This window comes from Arxiozyma heterogenica (assembly GCF_036370985.1).
Source record: "Arxiozyma heterogenica strain weizmannii chromosome Unknown scaffold_11, whole genome shotgun sequence".
Lineage (NCBI taxonomy): Eukaryota > Fungi > Ascomycota > Saccharomycetes > Saccharomycetales > Saccharomycetaceae > Arxiozyma > Arxiozyma heterogenica.
In genome coordinates this window covers 242,842-267,239 of record NW_027042664.1, presented here as the reverse complement: position 1 = coordinate 267,239, position 24,398 = coordinate 242,842, and the positions used below count along the sequence as shown (strand labels likewise).

At 28.8% G+C, this 24,398-nt stretch overlaps 11 protein-coding genes across 11 annotated transcripts; 5 read left to right on the top strand and 6 right to left on the bottom strand.

Annotated features, from left to right (window-relative positions):
• Positions 1-196: 196 nt before the first annotated feature.
• Positions 197-682, top strand: BTT1 (CCR4-NOT core subunit BTT1; the record flags this gene model as incomplete). Its single annotated transcript, XM_064856808.1, has 1 exon — positions 197-682. The coding sequence occupies one exon, from the start codon at positions 197-199 to the stop codon at positions 680-682; it is 486 nt and encodes a 161-aa protein (XP_064715941.1).
• Positions 683-2,936: 2,254 nt separating this feature from the next.
• Positions 2,937-4,082, top strand: CHL4 (Chl4p; the record flags this gene model as incomplete). The annotated part of the gene is made up of 1 exon (XM_064856807.1): positions 2,937-4,082. The coding sequence occupies one exon, from the start codon at positions 2,937-2,939 to the stop codon at positions 4,080-4,082; it is 1,146 nt and encodes a 381-aa protein (XP_064715940.1).
• A 182-nt stretch (positions 4,083-4,264) lies between these two features.
• Positions 4,265-5,596, bottom strand: RMD5 (ubiquitin-protein ligase RMD5; the record flags this gene model as incomplete). The annotated part of the gene is made up of 1 exon (XM_064856806.1): positions 4,265-5,596. One exon carries the CDS (start codon positions 5,594-5,596, stop codon positions 4,265-4,267), a length of 1,332 nt encoding a protein of 443 aa, XP_064715939.1.
• Positions 5,597-6,348: 752 nt separating this feature from the next.
• On the bottom strand, positions 6,349-7,890 carry CTA1 (catalase A; the record flags this gene model as incomplete). Its single annotated transcript, XM_064856805.1, has 1 exon — positions 6,349-7,890. One exon carries the CDS (start codon positions 7,888-7,890, stop codon positions 6,349-6,351), a length of 1,542 nt encoding a protein of 513 aa, XP_064715938.1.
• Positions 7,891-9,578: 1,688 nt separating this feature from the next.
• On the top strand, positions 9,579-10,781 carry DIG2 (Dig2p; the record flags this gene model as incomplete). Its single annotated transcript, XM_064856804.1, has 1 exon — positions 9,579-10,781. One exon carries the CDS (start codon positions 9,579-9,581, stop codon positions 10,779-10,781), a length of 1,203 nt encoding a protein of 400 aa, XP_064715937.1.
• An 818-nt stretch (positions 10,782-11,599) lies between these two features.
• Positions 11,600-13,342, bottom strand: PHO8 (alkaline phosphatase PHO8; the record flags this gene model as incomplete). Its single annotated transcript, XM_064856803.1, has 1 exon — positions 11,600-13,342. One exon carries the CDS (start codon positions 13,340-13,342, stop codon positions 11,600-11,602), a length of 1,743 nt encoding a protein of 580 aa, XP_064715936.1.
• A 738-nt stretch (positions 13,343-14,080) lies between these two features.
• Positions 14,081-14,563, bottom strand: CWC21 (U2-type spliceosomal complex subunit CWC21; the record flags this gene model as incomplete). The annotated part of the gene is made up of 1 exon (XM_064856802.1): positions 14,081-14,563. One exon carries the CDS (start codon positions 14,561-14,563, stop codon positions 14,081-14,083), a length of 483 nt encoding a protein of 160 aa, XP_064715935.1.
• A 901-nt stretch (positions 14,564-15,464) lies between these two features.
• On the top strand, positions 15,465-16,835 carry KRE2 (alpha-1,2-mannosyltransferase KRE2; the record flags this gene model as incomplete). Its single annotated transcript, XM_064856801.1, has 1 exon — positions 15,465-16,835. The coding sequence occupies one exon, from the start codon at positions 15,465-15,467 to the stop codon at positions 16,833-16,835; it is 1,371 nt and encodes a 456-aa protein (XP_064715934.1).
• A 622-nt stretch (positions 16,836-17,457) lies between these two features.
• On the top strand, positions 17,458-18,498 carry CNS1 (HSP70/90 family co-chaperone CNS1; the record flags this gene model as incomplete). The annotated part of the gene is made up of 1 exon (XM_064856800.1): positions 17,458-18,498. The coding sequence occupies one exon, from the start codon at positions 17,458-17,460 to the stop codon at positions 18,496-18,498; it is 1,041 nt and encodes a 346-aa protein (XP_064715933.1).
• Positions 18,499-18,996: 498 nt separating this feature from the next.
• On the bottom strand, positions 18,997-21,903 carry SLI15 (Sli15p; the record flags this gene model as incomplete). Its single annotated transcript, XM_064856799.1, has 1 exon — positions 18,997-21,903. One exon carries the CDS (start codon positions 21,901-21,903, stop codon positions 18,997-18,999), a length of 2,907 nt encoding a protein of 968 aa, XP_064715932.1.
• A 489-nt stretch (positions 21,904-22,392) lies between these two features.
• Positions 22,393-23,409, bottom strand: ICS2 (Ics2p; the record flags this gene model as incomplete). The annotated part of the gene is made up of 1 exon (XM_064856798.1): positions 22,393-23,409. The coding sequence occupies one exon, from the start codon at positions 23,407-23,409 to the stop codon at positions 22,393-22,395; it is 1,017 nt and encodes a 338-aa protein (XP_064715931.1).
• Between the last annotated feature and the right edge of the window lie 989 nt (positions 23,410-24,398).

The window sequence follows — 24,398 nt, the reverse complement described above, 5'->3', positions numbered from 1 at the left end:
TATCATCAACGTTTAGCCTTTTACCCCCAATGAATTTTTGTAAACATATCTGCAACAATGTAGTATTGATGGGCTAGAAGTAGTAGAAATCATTGCATAGACAAAGAGTAATTTTTTTTCACTTTCGTTTTCTCATTTACTCGCTAGGTTGTTCGAGTTCACCGAATAATAGTAGTGGTTTAATAAATAAGAAACAATGCCAATTGATCAAGAAAAATTAGCTAAATTACAAAAATTATCTGCCAAGAACAAAATTGGTGGTACCAGAAGAAAATTGAACAAGAAGACTTCTTCTAGCGCTAATGCCCAAAAGGATGACACTGCATTACAAGCCCAATTAGCTAAATTACATGCTGTTACCATTGACAATGTTGCCGAAGCTAACTTTTTCAGAGATGATGGCAAAGTTTTGCATTTCAACAAGGTTGGTGTCCAAACTGCCCCACAACACAACACCTCTGTCTTTTATGGTATTCCACAAGAAAAGGGTTTACAAGAGTTATTCCCAGGTATTATTTCTCAAATGGGTGCTGAATCTATCCAAGCCTTAGCCCAATTGGCTAGTCAAATGCAAAATCTTCAACAACAAGGTGCTGATGTTGAAGCTGCCGGCGAAGAAAAGAAAGATGAAGCTATTCCAGAATTAGTCGAAGGTCAAACTTTCGATGCTGACGTCGAATAAATTAATATATGATCATATATTAAATGTAATGAGCCCAGATTAATTTGATTTATATAGATATATATACATATTTATCGTACATTTTCTAAACACTAATTTAATTTAATTTATTTTGTTTTGTTCACTTATGTCATTTTTTACTTTTAACGACATCCTTTACATTTATTTTTTAATATATCATCATTACTGTTATTATATATATATAAATTATAGATCATCTGCTGTTAAAAATTGGAGAGAAGATACTTAATAATCAGTAAGAAATAAATATAAAACTTATTAAAAGTTGCTGACATGTATTATAAAAAACAGAGTCAATTTATATGTATTTACAAGAAAACTTCTGGATAAAGAATAGTTCTGTAAGAAGTCCTAATTAGAAATGCTGAAATATGTAGTTCACTGGTGACACCGAAGGTTAAGGTGAAGAATTTGAAACAACCAAAATTTTGGACCCAAAGTTGTGAGTGGATTCAAATGAACAAACAATTGTTGAATTAATGTTGATGGAAAATTACTGAGAAGCTTATTTAAGAAACATATGATTACTAAGAGATAGTGCCAAGGATAATTATTAGCATTAACATTTGTATTCTATCTAATAGATTTAGTCTAAGAAAGAATAACATGAATAATCAGAACCAATCTATTTAATAGTTAGAATTAACCAATTATATAATTTGTAAGTGCTTATATATATAATTAATATCCATATTGTTGGATACCACTTGTGATAATCATTACAAGTGCCTTTTATTTTTATAAAAAGTTTGGCACAAATTTTTGTTTTAGCTCTCAAATTTTCATTATAATCTTTTATTTCTTCAACTACTTATCTTACTGTGGTGTCGTAAAACTGAATACTCTCTGATAATACATCTTTCATAAGGTAAACCTTTGTATTTTTTACTTAAATGGAAGACTGCAGCTTTTCATCTCTTACTAACTCTTATATATCAAAAAACTTCTGATAAAAATTTATCACATTACAAAAGTTCAAACTCTTTTCCAATCTTTAAACCAACATTTCACTTTTTTAAACTGAACTCATATATATTATTCTATTCACATAGTCATGCATGTAATATTCACTTATCTCTCCCGCACGAACGTTGTTAGACTCAACTAAAATTTTATTTAATTTATTTTGTAGAGAAACTGATTTCAATTAAATAAAAATTCTTTTTTCTAAACTGATCTTTAACTTTGATTAATGAGAATCTAATAAAATAATACATTTATTGAATTACAACATTTATTTCTTTTAAATTTTTTATTAAAAATTCTTGTACTGCAAGACCTTTATATTAATTCCATAGTTAATTACCTAAAAATTTCTAATTGCATTGAATAAATATCTCCTTACACTTTCTAAATTTTAAAAATATCTGTAAGTATGTTCTTATATTTCTATCTTTAATAAAAACATCTATATGATATATTATATGTTAAGATTTTTTGAACTCTACATACTTAAACTATATATTATAAATAACTACATATTCTAACAAAAATGCTCTGATTTTACTAATTAAATATTTTTTTAAATAATATAATACTGTTATCCAAAATATGAATATAAATAGTTTAATTCCATACAATATTAATTTAAATATATGCCAAATTCTTTTTTCTGTTCTAAAATTTATTCTACAATATTAATTCTCCTTAAAGCCATAATAATTGTATTTTTATTCGACAAACCATCAAAAATATTTTTGAAACAAGATAATTGTATGAAAGATGACAAACTACTAACTCTTTAATCAACATATATAAATGTTAAAAAATAATGTCTATGGTTATTGTCAATAATAATGTGTCGCATAAACTTATTCTAAATTTGATGTACCACTTTTTAGTAACAATTCTCTCTATTGTTAGCGCCTTTTATTTTTTCTAGTTCTTTTTGTGTAACGTGGTTTGAAAAGAATAATTTTAATAAACACCAATGAAGATAATACAGCATTTCTTAACACGAACTTTTACCTAATTCATTCACAAATACAAGGCTGAATGTGTATTAATCAATACAGCAAAATACAGACTTTTGATATATACATACTTATCGTTCTGTTTTAGCAACTGGACATTACTCTATATGTTTCACTATAATGTTAATTTTTTAGAGAGAGGAATTATGTACATAACTAATTATAGTGACTAAGCAGATTAGGGAAGATTTTTTCCATTTAGTTAAAACATCTCTGTCAAAAGGATTTTTAACATAGAAAACAAATATATTGCTACCCTTATGTCCTTAGATGATGAATATATTCCAGAATTCTCCAAAGAGACTGAGTCCAAAGTGTTAAAAAAATTATCTGCTAAAATTCTATGTAATTTAGTTATCGATTGGTATGAAAAGTTTGGACTATCTAATAAGAAGTTGCGATATTTATCTTACAAAAATCTACAATTAGATTTTAAATATGAATCACGTAACAAACATAATATGTCCACTCTCATAACTAAGCGATATTGGCCTAATGGTTTAAATCTTTACCAACTAAGTGACATTGATTTTAATATTTTATTAACTCATCCATCTCGTTACAAATGGAATTCTGTTACAATGTATAAATCTCAAACAGAAAAATTTCGACCCTTTTATAACATTCCTTGGATTGTCAAAGAATTGAACCTTCAATTATCAAACTATTATTTAACCTATGTAACTTCAAGACATGATTCTGAAAAAAATATAGAATTAATTAGAATACAGTTTTTTGAAAAATCATTAATACCACTCAATAGTCTGAAGCCAAAACTACTTTCACGAACACCATACTATTTTGTTTTATTAGATGATCAGGAATTACCTATCTTTATTCATACTTCTGGTGAAGATCCAACATCTCAGCTGATTCTAGAAACATTTAAAGGAATTATCGTAAATTCTTCACCATATAATATCCATTTTAAGAGAAATGAACCCATAAAAGAATCAATAAAATCTTTAGATAATGCACTGAAGTCTTGTAGCACTTCTAGACATAACAACTCAGTAGGTAGGTGGTCTCAATATGGTGAAGGTAACTTTGAATTGTCACCTTTAAATAATATAATAGACCATAATGCTTCAATAGGTAAAAAAATCAGAATTGATGATATAAATATGAAATCAATGTCATTATTCAAGGGATCCAATACATATCTCAATAGTTACAATTCCAAAGATCCTGTATCAAAAGTATCATTCCAATACAGGGATCCAAATGATGATATCGCAGTCGGGTTTAAATTTCTTGGTTCAGATATCTTTGGAGGTTTGCATCAGCTCTGTGATGAGGGTTTGATGAATATTAATAAAATTCCAGGTTGGTTAACTGGTGAAAATGGACCATATTCGGGTATTATTGAAAATGGTGATTTTATTAAAAAATCTAGGAAATCGTAGAATTTTAAATATAAACTGTCGTTTATTGACAAAAATAATGTAGCAACACTACATAATAAATTGCTAATAAATATATTTTTACTGAATAATTTCAAACACACACATATATAGGAAAATAAACAGACAGCAACGCTAAGAATAATCAAAAAAAAAAAAGAAAGAGCACTAATTACAGCAAAATATCAAATCTTTACAAATTTTACTTTTTGGGTTTTGATAACTGTTGTATGAATTGGACAATATGGACATTTGAAAGATAAGCTACCATTTTTAGACAGCTTATCTAATGCTTTCTTAGATATAACGTGGTGACAGGCAAGTGAATAAGGATAATTATCTTTTGTGGTTTCTTCTTTCAAAACAGGACAGATGAAAATTGGATGAAAATGTGATAAGAAGTCCGGTAATTCTACATCAAATGGCAGTTCATCTTCTGTAGTCCAACCGACATGCGACAGAATTTTGATTTGATTATATTTAATAAAATATTGAAACGATATGACACCGCTTAACACTACTAAAAATAATGGCGAATCGAAAGAGAGTTTATTGTGTAAACAATATTCCTTGATAAATATATCAACACATGATCTTAATCTTTCTTCAATAATGCTATCAATCCCAGTCAATTCTTTTTGCATAATCAATCTAAAGACAATTTCTGTTATAGTTTGAAAGTAATATGATTTAATTATTCCTTCTGATACTATAATTTCCTTTGGAATATTATCAAAAAAATATTTACAAATATCAATAGATGGAAAACCATTTTTGATCATATCTATGCCAATCAAGATATATAATTCAAATTTTAAATGATAATCTACGATGTTATTTGTTGTATCTTCTGACATTTCAATTGTATTGATCCATTTCATGCAACTGTCATATTTATTATGTTTTAAATCATAAACAATCTGACCCATCTGTAGAAATATTAAAGTGATGTTAGTCTCAATTCCATAGACATTCTTTAAGTAATGAATAATATTTTCTCCTTTTTCATCGCCATCATATTGTATTGGCAAATTTTCAATATTATATCTAGCTATATGAAATCCTATAGCTTCATCAACAAACCTAATATTATCTCTAGATATCTTATGTTTATATATATCATCAAGATTAAAATTTGTCATTTGACTCAAACCATTTTTATTGAATTTGTTGTATTGTTGTTGTGTTAATTTCGACTGTTTTCTGATGGAATGATTCCATGTCTTGATAGTTTTATTTAATTTCTCTTGAATCAAAGTCCTTTTCTTAATAATTTTATCATGATCTATAGCATTACCCTTAATACAAGCTGGACTTGAACTTGTATCAGACAATCCACATTGTTCTTGTTCTTGATCTTGAATATTTTTATTTAAGTGTGCTTGTAATTTTTTCAGTTGATTTTTGAATTCGTGAGTCTCCTTTAAACATTTTTGTAAATTGGAAGCATCTGGTATATCCTTTGAATAATATAATTTATCGTATTCTTTCTGTAAATTGTTTAATAACTTAGACATTATTACAAGAGGAGTGATTCTCAGCTTAATATATATTGTAGAGTTACTCGTTTCACTTCTTCCATATTCAAAAATATTCAGTATATTCTTTATACTCAATAATTGATGACATCCTTCCTTTCTATTAAGCAAACGCTCTTTTTCCTTGCTCCCCTTTTCTCTTATTATTTCTTATTTTAGATGGCACCTTTATACGATAACAAAATATATTCCGCCTAACGGTTTCTAGTTACGAGTAAATTCCGAAACGTGTTTTTTTTTTTTTTTTTTTTTTCACTACAAGAATTAAGTACGCTGTTGCACTTGTGGTAAGAGCCATCCCAATATTATTATCATAGTTAATCAACCACAACATCTTGACAACAAAGCATAACTATATATTCATTCACGGTGTTAATAATAGTAGCAAAGGTGATGACATACATGGTAGTAAGAAAGAACAATAAAGAAAATCAAAAAAAACAGATGAGTAAAAAATATGTAAAATTAATAAATCAATATTTTCATCACCAACAATAAATAAATAGATATATAAATAATAAGTAAATATACATAAGAAAAAAATAAAACAAGAAGGAAAAAGAAAGAGGATTGAACTCTATTTATAGAAATAAGTGAATGAAAGATTCATAAAGTTACAGAATTAGTAATTTTTGTTTTCTTTTTTCTTTCTTTTTTTTTTTTATTTTTGAAATTTTGAAGTAGAAACAGAATAGAAAGAAGGTAAAACATAAATTATAAAATTACTACACTCAGAACTTTGATACTTTACTTTCATTACATTTTTCGTCACAAATTTCTTTTATTCTTTGACCTAATCTTGGATCCACCCTTGTAAACATTGCTACTACTTTTTTTTGTATATCAGTAGATGCATTAGCTACATGTACTGCGACATTATGTGCCAATCTTTCTTGTGCCCCGGATTGTTTAGAGAGAACTTTTTGGTACAGATCAGTAGCTTGTTTAAAATCAATATCACCTGCATCGGTTGCCCAATGGAAAGGTACAGCGGGTCCATGCCAAACTTCCTGATGTTGTTGGATTGGCTTATCCTGTTGTATAAATTGATAGTTGATATTCGACCCATAATAATTAGGTTCAGAACCGAAATTACCGTTAACATTCATTGGTCCATCTCTAATCATAGGATTAAAGAATTTTGAAGCGAAGGGACAATTAACAGGGACTTGGTTATAGTTTGGCCCAATTCTATAACGATGAGCGTCTGCATAAGCAAAAAGTCTAGATTGTAAAACAGGGTCTGCACTAGCTTCTTGATATGGAACAGTATTACTTGGAGCAAAAGCGGCTTGTTCAATCTGTGCAAAATAATTTTTTGGATTTTCATTTAGAACTAATTTACCCACACGTCTCATTGGGAATTGGCTATGTGGCCAAACTTTGGTTAAATCGAATACTGAAAAAGACAGTCTTTTAGCTTCATCTTCTGTCATTGTCTGTATATAGACGGTCCAAGAGGGGTAATCACTATGTTCGATAGAATTAAAAAGATCCTGAGTACAACAGTCTGGATTTTTCCCTGACATATCAATAGCTTCCTCATTTGTGAAGTTTTTGATTCCTTGATCGGTTATTAAATGAACTTGAACATAGTACCACTCACCCTTTTTATTTGACCATTTATACGTGTGGCCAGAATAACCGTTCATCTTTCTATATGAAGTAGGGGTACCACGATCGGAAAACAGAATGCATACTTGATGAATAGCAACTTGATTCTCCGGTATAGTCAAAAAATCCCAAAACATATTGGGGTCCTTTAGATTACTTTGTGGGTTTCTCTTTTGGGTATGAATAAACGCAGGAAATTTAGAAGGATCTCTAATGAAAAACACCGGAGTATTGTTGTACACCCAGTCTAGATTACCTTCTTCTGTGTAAAATTTTGTGGCAAATCCACGGGGATCTCTTGCGGTGTCAGCAGATCCCTTTTCTCCACCGACAGTAGAAAACCTTGTTAAACAACGTGTCCTTTTACCTATAGTATCGAACATTGCTGAACCACAGATATCAGTTATGTCGTCTGTGACTTCAAAGAATCCAAAAGCACCTGAACCATGTGCATGTGGATTACGTTCAGGGATCCTTTCACGATTGAAATGGGCCAAAAAATCCAATAAGTTAGCATCTTGCATTAATAACGGTCCAAAACAACCAATCCTCTGGGTTGCATAGGGTTCATTAATTGGATTACCTAGCGAATTTGTGACAATTCTGTCATTTCTTATATCCGCAGTATTCGTGTTATCGTTTCTACTATTTGTTGTCATTATAATATAATTAACTATATGTATATATATATATATGTGTGTGGGAGTATATATATAGTGTCTTACTTTATATATAACTATATATTTATTAACTTGAAGAAATAAGAAACAATATATAGAATAATATAAATCATTATTTTCCAATGGAACTTTATATACCAACTTATTTCAGCCTCCAATAAAAAAAAACAAAACACAACAGAACAAGGTAAAATAAAACTATAACATAGATAAACAGAGAAGAAAAACGAAGTTTTAGAGGGTTTATACTTCTTGATTTTCTCTTTATATTTCAATCTATTCCCCGCTATCCATCCTCCAATTGCCGATTTCTCTGTGCCTCTCTCCTTCTCCCCACTATTTTCCAGCTTCCCCTTAGAATGGCCAGCCCTTGAAAATAATCTCTTTTGATACGTGTAGCAAAACCACTAAGAAAACAAATTACATCAAGAATGATTTCTAATACGGTGTCACATACCTTTAGAATAAATAATAACCATAAACACATACAACACACACACACACACACTTAGAAATAGAGAAAGAAAGAGAAAGAAAGGCTTCACCAATACATGATTATATCCCTTTGTCCTGCGCTTTTATCTCTCTTTCTTTTCTTTTCTTTGGCCGCGAAAAAAGAAAAGAAAGCAGGGAGAGAAGAACAATACGATGTTACGTGTCAAATAAACTTTTTCACGGATTCCATGATGTCAACGCCGCACCGTATTATTAAAGCATAAGTTATATTGAAAGACAATTGAATTACGTAATCATGCTTCGCAAATCCCTATATTTTCATCGGACATAACGGTTGGATCATATATATATATATATAAATTTCATATTCTGTGAGAAAAGTGAGATAAAAATATACATGTTATAATACATACATGAATATCTAAGGCATATACCACATTTAGGGTTTATTAGGTTGAGTTTCATTATCTATATCAAAACACTGAGTAACAATTTAGTTACTTATGTTTTTGACAGAATAATGTTGTATGCCAAATAAATCCTATGTTTATTTTTTTTTTTTTTGTTTTCTTTTCTCTTGTTTATAAAAACTCCAAGAGGTCTTATGTTTTCCTCTATCTATAAATAATAATATGTAAATGTGCAACGCTACGAAGGAATTTACAAAAAAAAAAAAAAAAAAAGGAAAAAAAATAAAATAAGCATACACTGAGAAATTTAGGGCTTGAACGCAAAAGCCTTTAAAATTTGGAAAATATACACTATAAATATTTTAGGGTTACAACTTATTTTATTTTTTTTCTTCTACTCACCTTACACTTTTATCTATGATAAAATATGAAAACTGAATAATTACTTCTTTTCATCGCAACTTTTCTTATTTCTCTTTCTTTCTTTAGAATGCCGATTTAAATAGAAAATATACGATTACTAACTTTTTTTTCTCACCTAGAATCCGTCTCATAAACGTAGTACAAGGGAAATACCAAAATAACCTAGTTGTAATATTATTACAAGAGTCATAAGAGATTTGCATTCCGAAATATTAGTAAAAAAAAGAACAAAATATATCTATGTATCAAAACAAAAAAGATAAATAAATTAAATTAAATTAAAATAAATAATTAAAACTTTGGATATTTGTCAAACAGAGAAAGTTTAAGCTTAATCAATATTATTGCCTTTGATATACATAACCACTTTTACGAACCATGTCCCCATCAAAACATGACATTTTGACACAACAAGAACCGATACAAACCGATAATGATATTGCATTTACGCATTCTTGTGTTAATGATGATAACTCAAGGCTATACCAACTAGGTATGCTTTGTGCATCTCCAGGAATTTCAAAGGACAATTTAAGTCACGAAATGTTATCTAATTTGGATAAATCGAATATTATCAAAGATGATCAAAGAAAGATAATCTCCACAATCCATACTGATAATAAATCAATTGACAATAAATCGTCTCTACCTGCTATCTCAATTAACAATAACTTAGAAAATACTTCTCAAACGAACAATAATGAAACATCAAATCCATCTATGTCATCGAAAAATTCATCCAATGTCTCCTCAACTACTTCATCTACATTTGAATTCAATAAAAATACTAAATCATTAAAAAGGAAAAGAGTTCCTCCACCATTAGATCTTTCAGATAACACTTTAAAAGGTTATCGTAACAATTCATCCGGTATCAGCGAATCAGCAAATTCTAAAAGATTAAAATACCTAATAAGCACCACTACAAGTAATAATAATAATAATAATGATGATAGCAATGCCAATGATAGCAATAAAGGTGTATATTCTAGTGAACATGATAGAATTAAAAGTGCACCACCCAATATTTTACATTTTCCATATAAACATATCAATTTACAGCCAAGCATAATCAATCCAGAGAATTACGTAAATTCACCTTATGAAAGATTTAATCCTAGATATGTTTTTCAGCCATATCCACCTTCTTTTGAGCCTCATTTTAGTGCCATATATCCGTTTCATATGCCCTACCCTTATTTAACTAATATCACACCTTCAATGTTATACAATCCATTTGAATATTACAACAATCCTATTCCTTATCCAAATAACATCATACCATACATAGATTCCAATAGGAGCTTATATAATATGTGTTACTTAAATAAAGAAGAACCAGTTAAAAAAGAAGCCAACAATGAAATATCAGAAATGACTAACCATAATGATAATAATAATAATGATAATAATGCGATTATTAGTGGTGATATTAGAATTATGAATGATATTTTCACATTTGAATTTCTAAACGATAAAAAATTATCTAAAGATACATTCTTGAGTATATGTAGCAGAGTATGGGATGAAAGCCTCGACCTGAGCAAAAAAGAAAAAAATAAAACAAAAAGGAATGAGTAATACCAAATATCAATTATAACATTAGCACAACTCATATTATCTTCATTAGTTCAGTTAAATTTTGTTTACAATGGCAATTGTAGATGTTTTGTATTGAATTGTAACTTTGTGTCACTATACAATAGCAAAGTTTAGAATATAATGGTTTTTTTGCATTTTTTTTTATATTCTATAAGAACACTATCACCTTAGTAAATTTATCGGATGGCTTGTAACAGGAATAATGCTAACAACTAACCTAAGTGAATGGACATATTATTGCTATTAATCATTTTGTGTCTTGGGGTGATGTGAAGTGGTTAATTTTATTTGTTCTTCATTAAACATATATGTATCAAATAAGCATCAAAAATTTTCATTTAATGCCACACCAGGAAATTCTAGTAGATCAATCATCGGTTCAAATATATTTAGATATAAAATAAATTATAAAAAAAAAAGATATATAATGGTTAAAGCTTACATAGACACTACAACAATATATATATTTTCTCTACTTTTCCTATTGATTAATTGAAACAAACGATTTTATTAAATTAGATTAGATTTTTGTTAATTTTACCTAAACTATACCAGATTTATTTTAACATCTTATACTAAAAAGCTAATTAATAAGCTATACACAACAATAACTATACTTGCAATTAAATAAAAATTTGAAACCTGAAGTAAAAAAAAATAAATATCCATCTTAAATATGCTTAATACTGACATACAATATTATTATTATTGTTGTAGTAACAACCTATTTAACTTTGGATGATGCTAATAATAGTATACCAAGGACATGATTAATAGATTATAAATCCTATAACAATTTACTTATTGATTAATCTATGGTGATATTCATCATATATGATACCCTTCTCTAATTCTTTAACAGCAATATCAGGTGAATGTTTAGTACCATTAATCATAGATGTAACTTTTTGTAGATCAAGATTCAAGTATTTAGCCATATATTGTCCAATTTCAATATTTTCATGATTACCTTGTAAATGATCCAAAATATCATACCATGCCTTTCGTTTATTGGCATAAGCATAAATATTAACATCAACAGCACTATGCCCATGAGTGGTCCAACCAATTTGCGCTCTAAACGAAACCATATCATTAAGCTTATCTTGAACAAGATCTCCAGTTTTTGCATTAATCAAATATTCAATATCATCATCAGTGTAATCAAAAATACCCAAATCCTTCTCTAATATTTCTTTTGTAATGAAATCAATTTTTTTTCTTCTGTTATTATTATTATTATCTTCTTCATCATTTAATGATTTATAAAAATTAATGATTTTCTTTTTAGCATACTCCCCAGAATGAGAAGCGTTTGCCAAGACTTCAGGTAACCAGATATATTCAGGGTATTCCTTTGTCACTTGTCTTGCCAAAGTTAAACCACCAGTTTCATGATCTGAAGTTGAAATTAAAATAGTTTCTACATCTGTGTTTTCAGAAAATTCGATAGCAGCTTGGAATGCTTTATCAAATGCTAACACTTCTCTAACTTGAGCAGCAGGATCATTCTGATGCCCTGCATGATCAATCCTTGAACCTTCAATTAATAGGAAAAATCCGCGATCGGATTGTTCAGTTGCTTTACTTAGTGCATTTAAAGCTGTAATAGTTTGTTCTTCTAAAGAAGGATAGACCGAATTATTTCTATCGATTTCAAATGGTATATCGAAATCAGACATTAAAGCCATTAATGGCAAAGATACATTAAACCCCATTTGCAAACGATCAAACTCTTCTCGATCACCTACATATTGCCAGCCATTAGAGACCACTTCTTCTATCAGATTTCTTCCATCCAAACGGGATCCATTTAACCCATATTTTGTGACATCACTGTTATTTGTTGCCCTTGGATAAAAATGCGTTCTCCCACCACCAATCATTAAATCAACCATTGGACCCAAAGGATATTCACCAATTTGATGCAAAGCGATCAAGTCTTCCTGCATTCTGTAGTCAGTATGTGCACTAAAAGAAGCTGGGGTAGCATCTGTGATTCTAGTTGTCACTACAAGACCAATTAAATAGCCATTCAATTTAGCAGCTTCTAATATAGTACCACAAGGTTGCTTGAATGGGCCCACGCCAATTGCACTATTGTAAGTCTTTAGACCGCATGAAAAGGCGGTGGCACCTGCTGCTGAATCGGTGACTAATGAATCAAAGGATCTTGTACGTGAATTACCTATTAGATGTTTATCTAAGACTAAAGTATCGTTGATAGGCAAACCATCGATATATTGTCTAAAGGATCTGGTTAAAGACAGGGATGCTGGACCCATACCATCTGTTACAAAAAATATAACATTTCTCTTTCTATTTGAATGTAATACACTATCATTATGATGGAAAAATGGAGAGCCATCGGACATTTGAGTGAAAAGAGTCATTATGAGTATAACAAGAAAACATGTCATAATGACAATTTTCTTTTTATTATGAACTAATGTAAAGTATATAAAATTCCAAAATTTTTGATACTTGTTTGTACTCTTATTGTTGCCCCTTAATAAAGTTGTATTTTCGTTTGTACTCATCTTTATGGATCAAAAATAAATCTCTGTTTAACAAATAAATAAAAAAACGAAAATGAAAATGAAAAATGAAAAAGGAAAGAAAAGGCAGAAAGGTTGTTCTCTAAATGTTATGTAATAAGGTTTGTTTGTATATGTAGAGACAAAGCTCAACATAGAAATGGGGAAAATAAAATAAAATAAAATAAAGCAAAACAAAACAAACAAACAAACCAAAAGAAATGATGAGATGTCTGACTTGACCAGTTTCCTAAGTGAAGGGAATAATATAAGTAATGATTTATTTTATACTCTTTTTAAACTAAACTTTTGTAGTACCTTGTTTCTTTCTTCTTTATTTCATTTGAGAATGAAGCAAAAAAATAAGAGGAAGAGATTTCCTCTCTAATATTTTATTTTTATCGAACAACTTTTTTTTGTTTTATCTTAAATTTTTCTGCACTCGATGAATTTAATCTCTTGTTTTTTTATTTATTTTATTTTATTTTATTTTATTTTTTTTTTTTAGGAATGATGAATGAAAAAATGAAAAAAATAAAAATTTCTTTTTCACTTTTTACTTTGCAGCCTTTTTCTTTTTTGGGAAATTTCAAGAATCACAGGCCTTCCAACTTCTAGAATGAAGAGAAGAAGAGGAGATTAGAGAATAGGCTTTGAAAGATAAAAATACATGTGTGCATGTGTGTGTGTGTGTGACAGGAAGAGAGTGAGAGAGAGAAAACCATCTAATTAGTCTCATTATTACCTAAATCCACCATCTTTATCTATCTGTTGATCGAGCCTATTTTTTCTACTTCTATATCTATTCAACAATTGAACTCTTTCCTGTTTTTCCTTAACCAATTCCTCTCTTAAGGCATTGCATCTTTGATCTATTTCACTATCGGTTAGTTTCGTCTTCTTGCTATTGCTTTCTCTACCATCTTCTAAACAATCTCTTAATTCAGATACTCTAAGTTCAATTTCTCTTTTAGATAAATGCTTGGCCATAGAATTGTGAATTTGCTTGATGAAATTTCCATTCTTTGTTGTTTTCAATTGTGATATCTTTTTAATACGATTATTGTCATTGTCTTCTTTAACAGTATTCCTCTGTTTCTGCAACTTTCTTGCTTTGTAATTCAATAGAGATATCCTTTCATCATTACTTGCTAATGATTTTTGTATGTGTCCCGATGTAGATGAACCTTTGGCAGATTTCAAACCAATACCATTATAAGACATAGCTAATGTGTAAATAGGATAGCAGTTAACCAAAAAAACAAAAAAACAAAAAAAAAAATAAAAGAAAAATAAAAGTTATTATAGATCGTCTTTATAAGTAGTTATTCATCTAATTATCTTGCTATTTGTTTTTATCTTTTATTTTCAAGCTTATGTTCGTTAATATCATATTTTGATACTATATAATACATTAATACATGTATATGTATAAATGTGTATATTGATGAACGTACGTATATTTTTTTAGAGAAGAAATTGAAAAAAAAAAAAAATAGAAACAAAAAAAAGGAAAATAAATGTTTCCTAACACCCAAACACCCGTTTACTCATTCCATTTTTTTGGTTTTTTTTTTTGTTTGTTTCTATTTTTTCTTTTCTTCGAGAAAAATAAAAATAAAAAAATAAAAAGATAAATAGAGTAGTAAAAATAAGCATATGAAACAAAAAACCAGAATAAGTAAAAGTAATTAGACGAACTTTCTAATTTACATTTTTATCCTCTTTATACAACCTTTGCTTTTGCTGCCTTTTTCCTTATTTCTGAGTCGCATACATCAGCTTCTTTTTGTTTATTTTCTTTCTTTGCTTTTTCTCTTCAAACATATCTTAGAATACATATAAACACCTCGTGACTAAAGCTAGCTTCTAAACCATTAAGATATAAGGATAGAGGTATAAAGAGAGATTCACCAGCAAAGTCATTACCATCTAATACATAGCATTAAAAAGCTATTGAGTTCTTTATTATTTCCTTCCTTTCTTCTTTTTATTTTTTTAATCGTCTTTATATCCATTCGATTCAATAAGGAAAGAGGTCAAAAGAGGTATATATCACACATATTTCTATCTCTCTATCTATATCTATTTCTGTATCTTTATAAACATTAAAAAACAAAAAAAAATGGCTAGATTTCCAATCTTTTTAAGTAAAAGATTGGTAAGATTTATCGTCTTAATTGTTGTGTTCCTTGTTATTATTTTTAATCTAGGTTCACAGAATGACACTGTTAATAAAGCTATTATAGGTAATAATAATAATAATGTTGGTTCTGTAAATAACATTGAAAATTTGAAAGCTGCAGGGTCTGCTAATAATAACAATAATAATCCTCCAATAATAGTAGATGAACCACAGTCCGATTCACAAGAATTCAATGTTAATAATAATAATAACGTTGTTATCCCAGAAAGTCATCAATTGAGTCAAGAGGAAAAAATGGAACAAGTTGAAGCTAGTATATCAAGATTTAGCACAGGAGACACCATGAGTTTTATTAGTTTATCATTTAAAAATAAAGGTAAGAGACCAAAGGCATGTTTCGTTACTTTAGTAAGAAATTCTGAATTAAATGGTATCGTTAATTCAATTAGATTGGTTGAAAAAAAATTTAATGCTAAATTTAAATACGATTGGATTTTCTTAAATGATGAACCTTTTACCGATGAATTTAAAAACACTATCGCTAGGGAAGTCTCATCTACTGTCAAATTTGGTTTGATTCCAAAGGAACACTGGTCTTATCCAGACTTCATTGATCAAGAAAAAGCTGCTCAGACAAGAAAGGATATGGCAAATATCATCTATGGTGGTTCAGAATCCTATAGACATATGTGTCGTTATCAATCTGGTTTCTTCTGGAGACATCCATTGTTGAACGATTATGACTGGTATTGGAGAGTTGAACCAGACATTAAGATTTACTGTGATATCAACTACGATGTCTTCCAATGGATGCAAGATAATGAAAAAGTTTACGGTTTCACCATCACTATTCACGAATATCTTGATACTATCAAAACCTTATGGGAAACTTCTATGAACTTCTTCAAAGAACACCCATATTATATGGCTGAAAACAATTTAATGAAATTTATCTCTGATGACGGTGGTAAGACTTACAACTTATGTCATTTCTGGTCCAATTTTGAAATTGCTAATTTGAATCTTTGGAGATCTCCAGCTTATAAGAAATACTTCGATTATTTGGACCATGCAGGTGGTTTCTTCTATGAAAGATGGGGGGATGCTCCTGTGCATTCTATTGCTGCTGCTTTGATGATTCCACAAGATAAATTACATTATTTCTCAGATATTGGTTACTATCATATTCCATATGATAACTGTCCATTGGATCCAGTTGTTTGGAAAGAAAATAATTGTGAATGTGACCAGAACAACGATTTCACTTTCCAAGGTTATTCTTGTGGTAAAGAATATTTTGAGGCTGCTGGTTTGCAAAAACCAGAAGGTTGGGAAAAGTACAGAAACTAGTTTTTTAACAAAAAAAATAAAAAGAGAAAATTAAGTTTGTTTGTTTTTTTATTTTTTTAATCAATTATTAGTTTTCTTTTTTTATATGTAAATGTTATCGTTTTTCTATCTATTAATCTATATATGTATATATGTATCTATACGGCTACTTTAATACTTTTTTTTATTCAACTAAAATATTGTAGCTTGAAAAGTTAAAATAAGAAGGAAAAAAAATAAAGCTGTACGATAACATCTTCACTTGTTATATATTATAAGAAAAAGCTTTTTTCAGTGAGAAAAATCTACTTATATTTTTTTATCTTTCTAAGTTGACGATTTCTCTCTTTCAACTAGCTTTAAAGTATCTCGAAAAAAGAAAAACTTACAAATGTTCGAGATGAGATTGAAAATTGAAACGTGCTGGAAAAAAAAAATAAAAAAATAAGACAATAACGTTTTTTTTGTAAAAAAAAAATAACCATTCAATTAAGTAAATTTCGTTAAATAATATATCCTACATTTTCAAGGGTATTATAACGTTGCATTTATATATTTATATTTAAAGATTTGTAAAAAAGTAATTACAAAGTAACAAAACTTAACTCCACTTTGTGACTCATATAGTAAACATCTTTTAATAATGTCAAAAGAAGAATCAAAACCCCAAAAATACATTCCTGGTCCTAATGATCCGATCCTACCACCTCAATTATCAGAATTTAAAGATAAATCCACAGATGAAGTTCTTGCTGAATTGAATAAAATGCCCTTCTTTATGACTAAATTGGATGAAAGTGATGAAAACACTGAATTGGAAGCTTTAAAAGCATTGGCATATGAGGGTGAACCACATGAAGTAGCTGAGAATTTCAAGAATCAAGGCAATGATTTATATAAAGTTAAAAGATTTAAAGATGCAAGAGAATTGTATATAAAGGGTATTGATGTGAAATGTAAAGATGACAAAATTAATGAAGCTCTTTATGCTAACAAAGCCATTTGCGAGTTGGAGTTAAAGAATTATAGACGTTGTATTAATGACTGTAAAATGGCTCTAAGCATAAATCCAAAGAATCTGAAATGTTACTATAGAATGGGTAAGGCCTTTTTTGCACTAGATAAATTGGATGAAGCACAAGAAACTGTTGATTTCGGTTTAAAAATTGATAATAGTAATGTATCACTACAAAATTTATCTAAAAATATTGCAAAAAGGATAGCTGATCTAAAAGCAATTGAAGAAACTAAATTAAAGGAGCAGCAGGAAAAAGAAAATAAGAAAATAATGTTAGAAAGTGCAATGACCTTGAGAAATGTAAAATCTATCACTACAAGAGAACCAGCTGAATTGTTAAAAGAGGCTAAAGCTAAACTAGAAGATCCCATGGATTTTGAATCTCAAATGATTTACCCTGCAATTATTATGTATCCAACAACAAATGAGTTTGATTTTATCGGTGAGGTTAGTGAATTAACTACTGTGCAAGAGTTAATAGATCTTGTTATGCAACGACCAGAAGAATGGTTTCGAGATGAAAAACACAAAAATTTTTCTGCCAAATCGTTGCTTACTTTTATGGAAACAGAAAGTGGTGGGTTAATTAAAGCTGGAAAAAAGCTTACCTTTCATGATATTTTAAAAAAGAAACACCGTCTATCCCATTATTTGATTCTGCTTTAAAGATTTTCTTGGTCCCAAAAGTTGAATCAGAAAGTTGGATTTCTAAATGGGATAAAAATGCAGCTCTTGAAAGAAGACTTTGAAGGAAGACAATAGATTCTTTATAGATATTATTAAATTGAATATACAATATTATTCTATATAATTTGATGTAGAATACAAGAATATATTTTCAGTTATTTTCTAATATATTGGTATCCTATTAAATACAATATATAATTACTGCGTGATTAATTTGGTTTTCAAATAATAAGTGGTTGTTAAAATAGCTCCAATTTATTTAGCTAAATTGTTCGATCGTTATTATATTGATATAGGGCTTAAAATTTTGAAAGATCTTTAGATAATCCCTCATTATATCTAAATACATACAATACGACATAGAGTGTTTTAAAAAATAATAGAAATAACAGGATGTGGAGGGAATATTATTAAAGTTATATGCTAAATTATATTCTACTATATATCAGTATTAATAATTGCGATTGATCGACTTTTTTAATGCTTCCAAGAGGGTTTTTTAGTAAGTTTTGATTTAACTTTATTAAGACGAGATGAAGATGAAGTTGGAAATATTTCGTCTATATGTAAGGGTGCAATTGGACCAAAAATCCTTCTTGGATCCCAATGCTTTTGAATTTTCAATTGGTTTTCTAATGCAGGTGAATGTGCCCATTCTGTCAATGCGAGCCTGTTTTGTTCATCATCAGATAAAATTTCAGGTAGTGAATCCTCTTCAATAGAATTGAGTTCTTGAGCCTGGGTGCTTTTGTCTGTGGCTATAAAGTTTCCATCACCTATGATATTTCTATAATCAACTTTATGTATATCACCTAAGATGTTATTGGTGTCTACAATACTGTCATTATCATTTTTTATGGTTGTAATTCCATTTTTAATAACTTTCGAATTTTTACTATTAATAATAGTCTTAACAAAAGTATCAGTGGCTGTACTTGTACCCAATGAATGCTTTTTAGAATATATCCGATAGGTACTATACCTACTATGCTTTCTTCCGGATTCCTCTTCTAAATGAGATTTTTTCCTCTTTTGTTGATTTTCTCTACGTTTCTTTTCTTGTTCTTGTTGTGTTCGTATGACTTCTGATAATCTCTTATTCAATTTAACTTTCACATCCACTTTGCTTTCGTCTATTAAAGGTATCAGTTGGATTTTCTCAGTTGGGTCTTTCTGTTTTGTCTCGTTACTAGAAGAATTTACATTTAATTTCCCTAATACCTTATCTTCTTTTGTATTTTCAAAAGCCAGTTTTCTATTGCTATTAATTTTGCTTGAGTTGTTATTTTTTGTAGTACTTAGCTTTTCATTTGGGTTTAATGAAGAAAGGGATATAGAATTAACTAGTGTATTTTTGAGTTTATTTGATTCTGATGCAGTAGGTGACATTGCTGGAATATCTGATGATAATGTCGATGTAATTTTTAAAGTAGAAATTTGTGGTGCGTTAACTAATGTCCTTGTTTCATAGGAATTATTAGACTTGGATGGACTTTTTATATTATCAGCTAGAATTTTTGAGGTATCTTTGGAGAGTAATGATTTTGAAACTAATAAGTTATTCTTCAAAGGTTCTTTAGTTTTTTCCAAGCTTGTATCCTGTGTTAACTTAGGAATTAAAGATTCAAACCCTTTATTGGTCTTAATAAGTTTGGATTCCAAAGTTTTACTTGCTGGGGATATAGTTTTCTTATTATTCGACACTAAATTTTCTTGTTTTGATGGTGAATTTTTATTTTGTGATTTGTTTTTAAAGAAAATGCTACTCAAAGCTTCCTGTTCTAAAATTTCGGACATTTTAGTTTTCTTTAACTTTGGAGATACTCTTCTAATTGGTGACCCAGTCACATCTATAGAAGAAGGAGCGAATTTTCTTGCGATTGGAGTTTGGCCAGTTTTTGACCGTATTTTCTGCTCAAATGATTTTGTTGGAATTGATGATAACCTATCAAATACAGCACCTGGCTTAGTACTAACTGATTGTATACGCTGTGGTGTCTTTGTTGTTAATCTGGATATAGGGCTTCTAATTACCTTTTTGTTTTCTTTTTTAATAATATTACCGTCTGCATGTTTTTTCAGTGGTGAAACCACTACTTTATTAACTGTTTGAGGAGATACTTTATTTCCAATGTTATGCTTATTTCTGTGAAAAGTATTCATATAATTACTTTTTTCTTTAGGTGTCATAATTGACTTATATTTATTATTCATAGAAGGTGATAAACTTCTCTTCGAGAATGACAAGTTTGTTTTAAATAAGGTGTGACTATTTGTTACGGTAGGTAAATTAACATTTTTATTTAAATTTTGGAATCGGAAAGTAGTATTATGAGACTTGGACGTAATCTTTTGGGAAGGAGTCGAGTTTTTGACAATTAAGGGGTCCTTTTCGGGTAATGGTTCAAACATATTAGTCCTAATCGAAACCTTACTTTTTGGATTATGTAGAACAAAAGATTGATCATTAACAGGTTTCTTTACATTTGGTGATGTAAAATTTCTATCTGCGTTATTCTTTGATAGATTATCTATTTCAATATTTTTGATATCTGAATTTTCTACTTTTGTATTTTCCTTGATGGTATTATCAGATATAACGTTTTCCTGTGGGAAACCATTTTCCTGTTTTGTGTTATTCTCACCTTTATTAGTAAATGAGGGTTGATAATCATTTGATTTATCTTTATTAACCTTGGGTATTATAGTGTTGTTAGAAGTATCTGGTACCTCTTCATTTGAATCATTTGGTTGTATAGCTTGTTGGTGATTAGGAATTATCTCTTTTTCTTGCTCTTCTTCATCCAATGTTTGGACATTTTTCAGTGTATGTTCTACTTTCACTGGAGACCAAGATGATATTGCCGTTTCAAAATTAGATTTGACGACAATTTCATTCTCTTTAATTTTAGATATGCTACCATGACCACTATTATGTATATTATTAGTAATTTTTTGAATATTCTTAGGGGTTTTTTGGATAACAGGGGATGGATTGGCTGTGATAAATAGCTCTTGTTTGCCAGTAGTTTCTGAATCAAGTATGACTGAATTTTGATTTGAACCAGGCAAAGTTGTTTCAAAGCGATGGGGTGATGATAATGATAGTTGCTCATTTTCATCCTCTATAATACTATCCTCTTTTAAGTTTTCAATAACTACTTTTAATTTATCTGGAGATATCATGTAATTTTTATTCTGTGTGTTTGTTATTGTGTTATTAAAGTCTCTAAACCATTGATTCATACTTAAAAACTTTGAATTAATTGATTTTGTATCATCTTTTGCAACTCTGTTGAATAACTGTAACGATTGCAGAATTGTGTGCGATATGCTTTTGTTAGCTGTTGGTTTCTGTATCGATTCAATTGATTGATCCCCCATTGTTAAAACTCCTACTTAAATAAGTAATGGATATAACTCTGTTTATTCTTGGGGGAGAAGGAAACGACTTTGAATGTGGTCCTGAGACTATTTTGTTTATGTTATCGTCTTGTTATTGTTAGCGTATTGATGTTTATGCTCTTTCTTTATATAGAGCCATTTAACTTTTGAGGTTTCTATAAATATACATTAAATATTTTATGAAAAAAAAAAAAAAAATAAAATAGGTTCATTAGTTATGGATATATACACAATGTATATAAGATAGAAGATGAGCAAAATGAAAAAAAAAAAATATCAGATTCGTAATACATATATAAAGTTTAGCTTTATTATTATCAACAATTTTTATGATGGTCTAGTTGAATTACTTTTAGTTTAATAAGAAAAGGAAAAACATATATATATGTATGTGTTAGTATATTAAAAACGTGTATAAATTGTATATAAAATTATTTAAATAGTAAACTAAGGATATCTTTCTTAATGCTATTGTGATAAAGTGTTTCCTTCTAAATTAATTTTTGGTGTGCAAGGTCTACTAACAAAATCTCTACCTTCAAGGTCGATATTATTAAAATCTGCAAAATCATCTAAAGACTCAAAATTTCCATTTTGATTTCTTTCTATTTGTTCTCTAGTATTATTTATTGTTTTTATTGGTGACAAATGATGTGTATATAGTGAGGGATCTGTTGTGGATGGAAGAAGAGTAACATTAGTATATGTATCATCGTCACCTATATAAATATCATTAAATCTTTCAAATTGAGCCCTTGGAGATTTAATTTTATTTGATTGGTTTCCTTTGAGATTTATATCAACATTATTAATATTTGAAGGTTCTGTTTGATAGGAATTTATGTTGAATTCTTGTGATAGTGAAATAGCATCTGTCTTTTTATGCGAAAATCTTCTATTTGATTTTATAGGTTTTGATGAAGGTAAGACAGAATTTCTTCTTAAAGGAGGATTAATACTATAAGTATTGAGAAAAAAGGAATATTCATTAAATTGATTTTTGTTTGCTTTCCAATCTGAATCAGATAATCTTGAAGACGAGCTTTCCCATTGATCATTAACTTTATCGGCATGATAGATTTCTTTTGGTTCTAATTTATAGCTACTACTACAACGACTAGTAATAATGTTACTATTATTGGGATTATTTTGAAATGGTTCAAAAGAGAATTTATTGAGATGATCTACTAAATTTTTTCTTTCTTCTGGATCCATAGTACTTAAAGATATATTATAATTATTTGTTGTGATTTCTGTTTCTTTATTATTATTAGTATTAGTATTAATATTATTAGAATATGAAGATGAAAATGAAGATGGTGTTAAACTATCATCATATATATTTCGTAGATAAGAACGTACAGAAGGACCTGAACTAGTACTAAAATTGTCAGGGAAACAAAACTTTTTCAAGCTCTTTGTACTTTTGTCTTGGTTATTTTTTTGTTGAGTCTTTAATAATTTTATATCAACAAAATGGTCCATTATTTGGAATGAATGTTTTATCTATTTTAAATAATGGAAATTTCTTTTTTTTTTTGTTCAAACAAAATAGGTGAACTCTTTTTAACTTTTATGACTGTGAGGAATATATATTACTAAGAAGATAGCAGGTTACTGTAAGTATATATATACGTATATAGATACATATATATATATATATAAATGTGTGTGTATGCGTTATATACTTGAAAGTATCAGTAGATGTTAATCAGATTGAATGAATGAATGAATTGATGAACCCGATTTCGGACTTTCTTTTCTTTTTTTTTTCGTCTTTTGTTTTCTTGTTAGAAATTAACAATTGTTCGTTCCACGTGTTAAACTCTGTCAGACAAAAATGCAAAGGGCTTTGGTTATGGTAGATAATAGAAAAGAAGGCAAGAAAAACAATAAAAGCAAAACAAATGCTCTTTGTAGGAACAGCACCCTGAAATAAATACTATATTATGTTTATATATATATATATGTATATGCATATATATATTAGAGAGTAAGAACTGTTACTATTGTTTCATAAAGTGAAAAAAATAATCCGAACAATAATTCTTGGATGATCCTATATTATGTTGTGTACTTGCAATGTTTTAGTATCTATGAACCTAGTTCTATAACATTATTCAAACAAGATTTTCAATAAGATTATTCACGTCTGGAAATTTGCTAAATTGCATTTGAATATCAATCATTACATTTCTCATAATTATAGTTATCACATATCATATCATCGTAACGTCAATAGAAAACTATGATAATATTTATACTGGATTGTTTCTACATGATATGCCATTTTCGTAGTCTGTACTTACAATACCGTTGTAGATGCCAACTACAATATCGACAATAGCTTAATTTTTGTATTATGAAAAGAGTAGGGGCTTATTAGCAAAAGATTAGCATTACTAACAATTAAACTAAACCGTTCATTTCAAAATTTTGTATGTAATTCTTTGTGCTGCACTTATATTTGTATT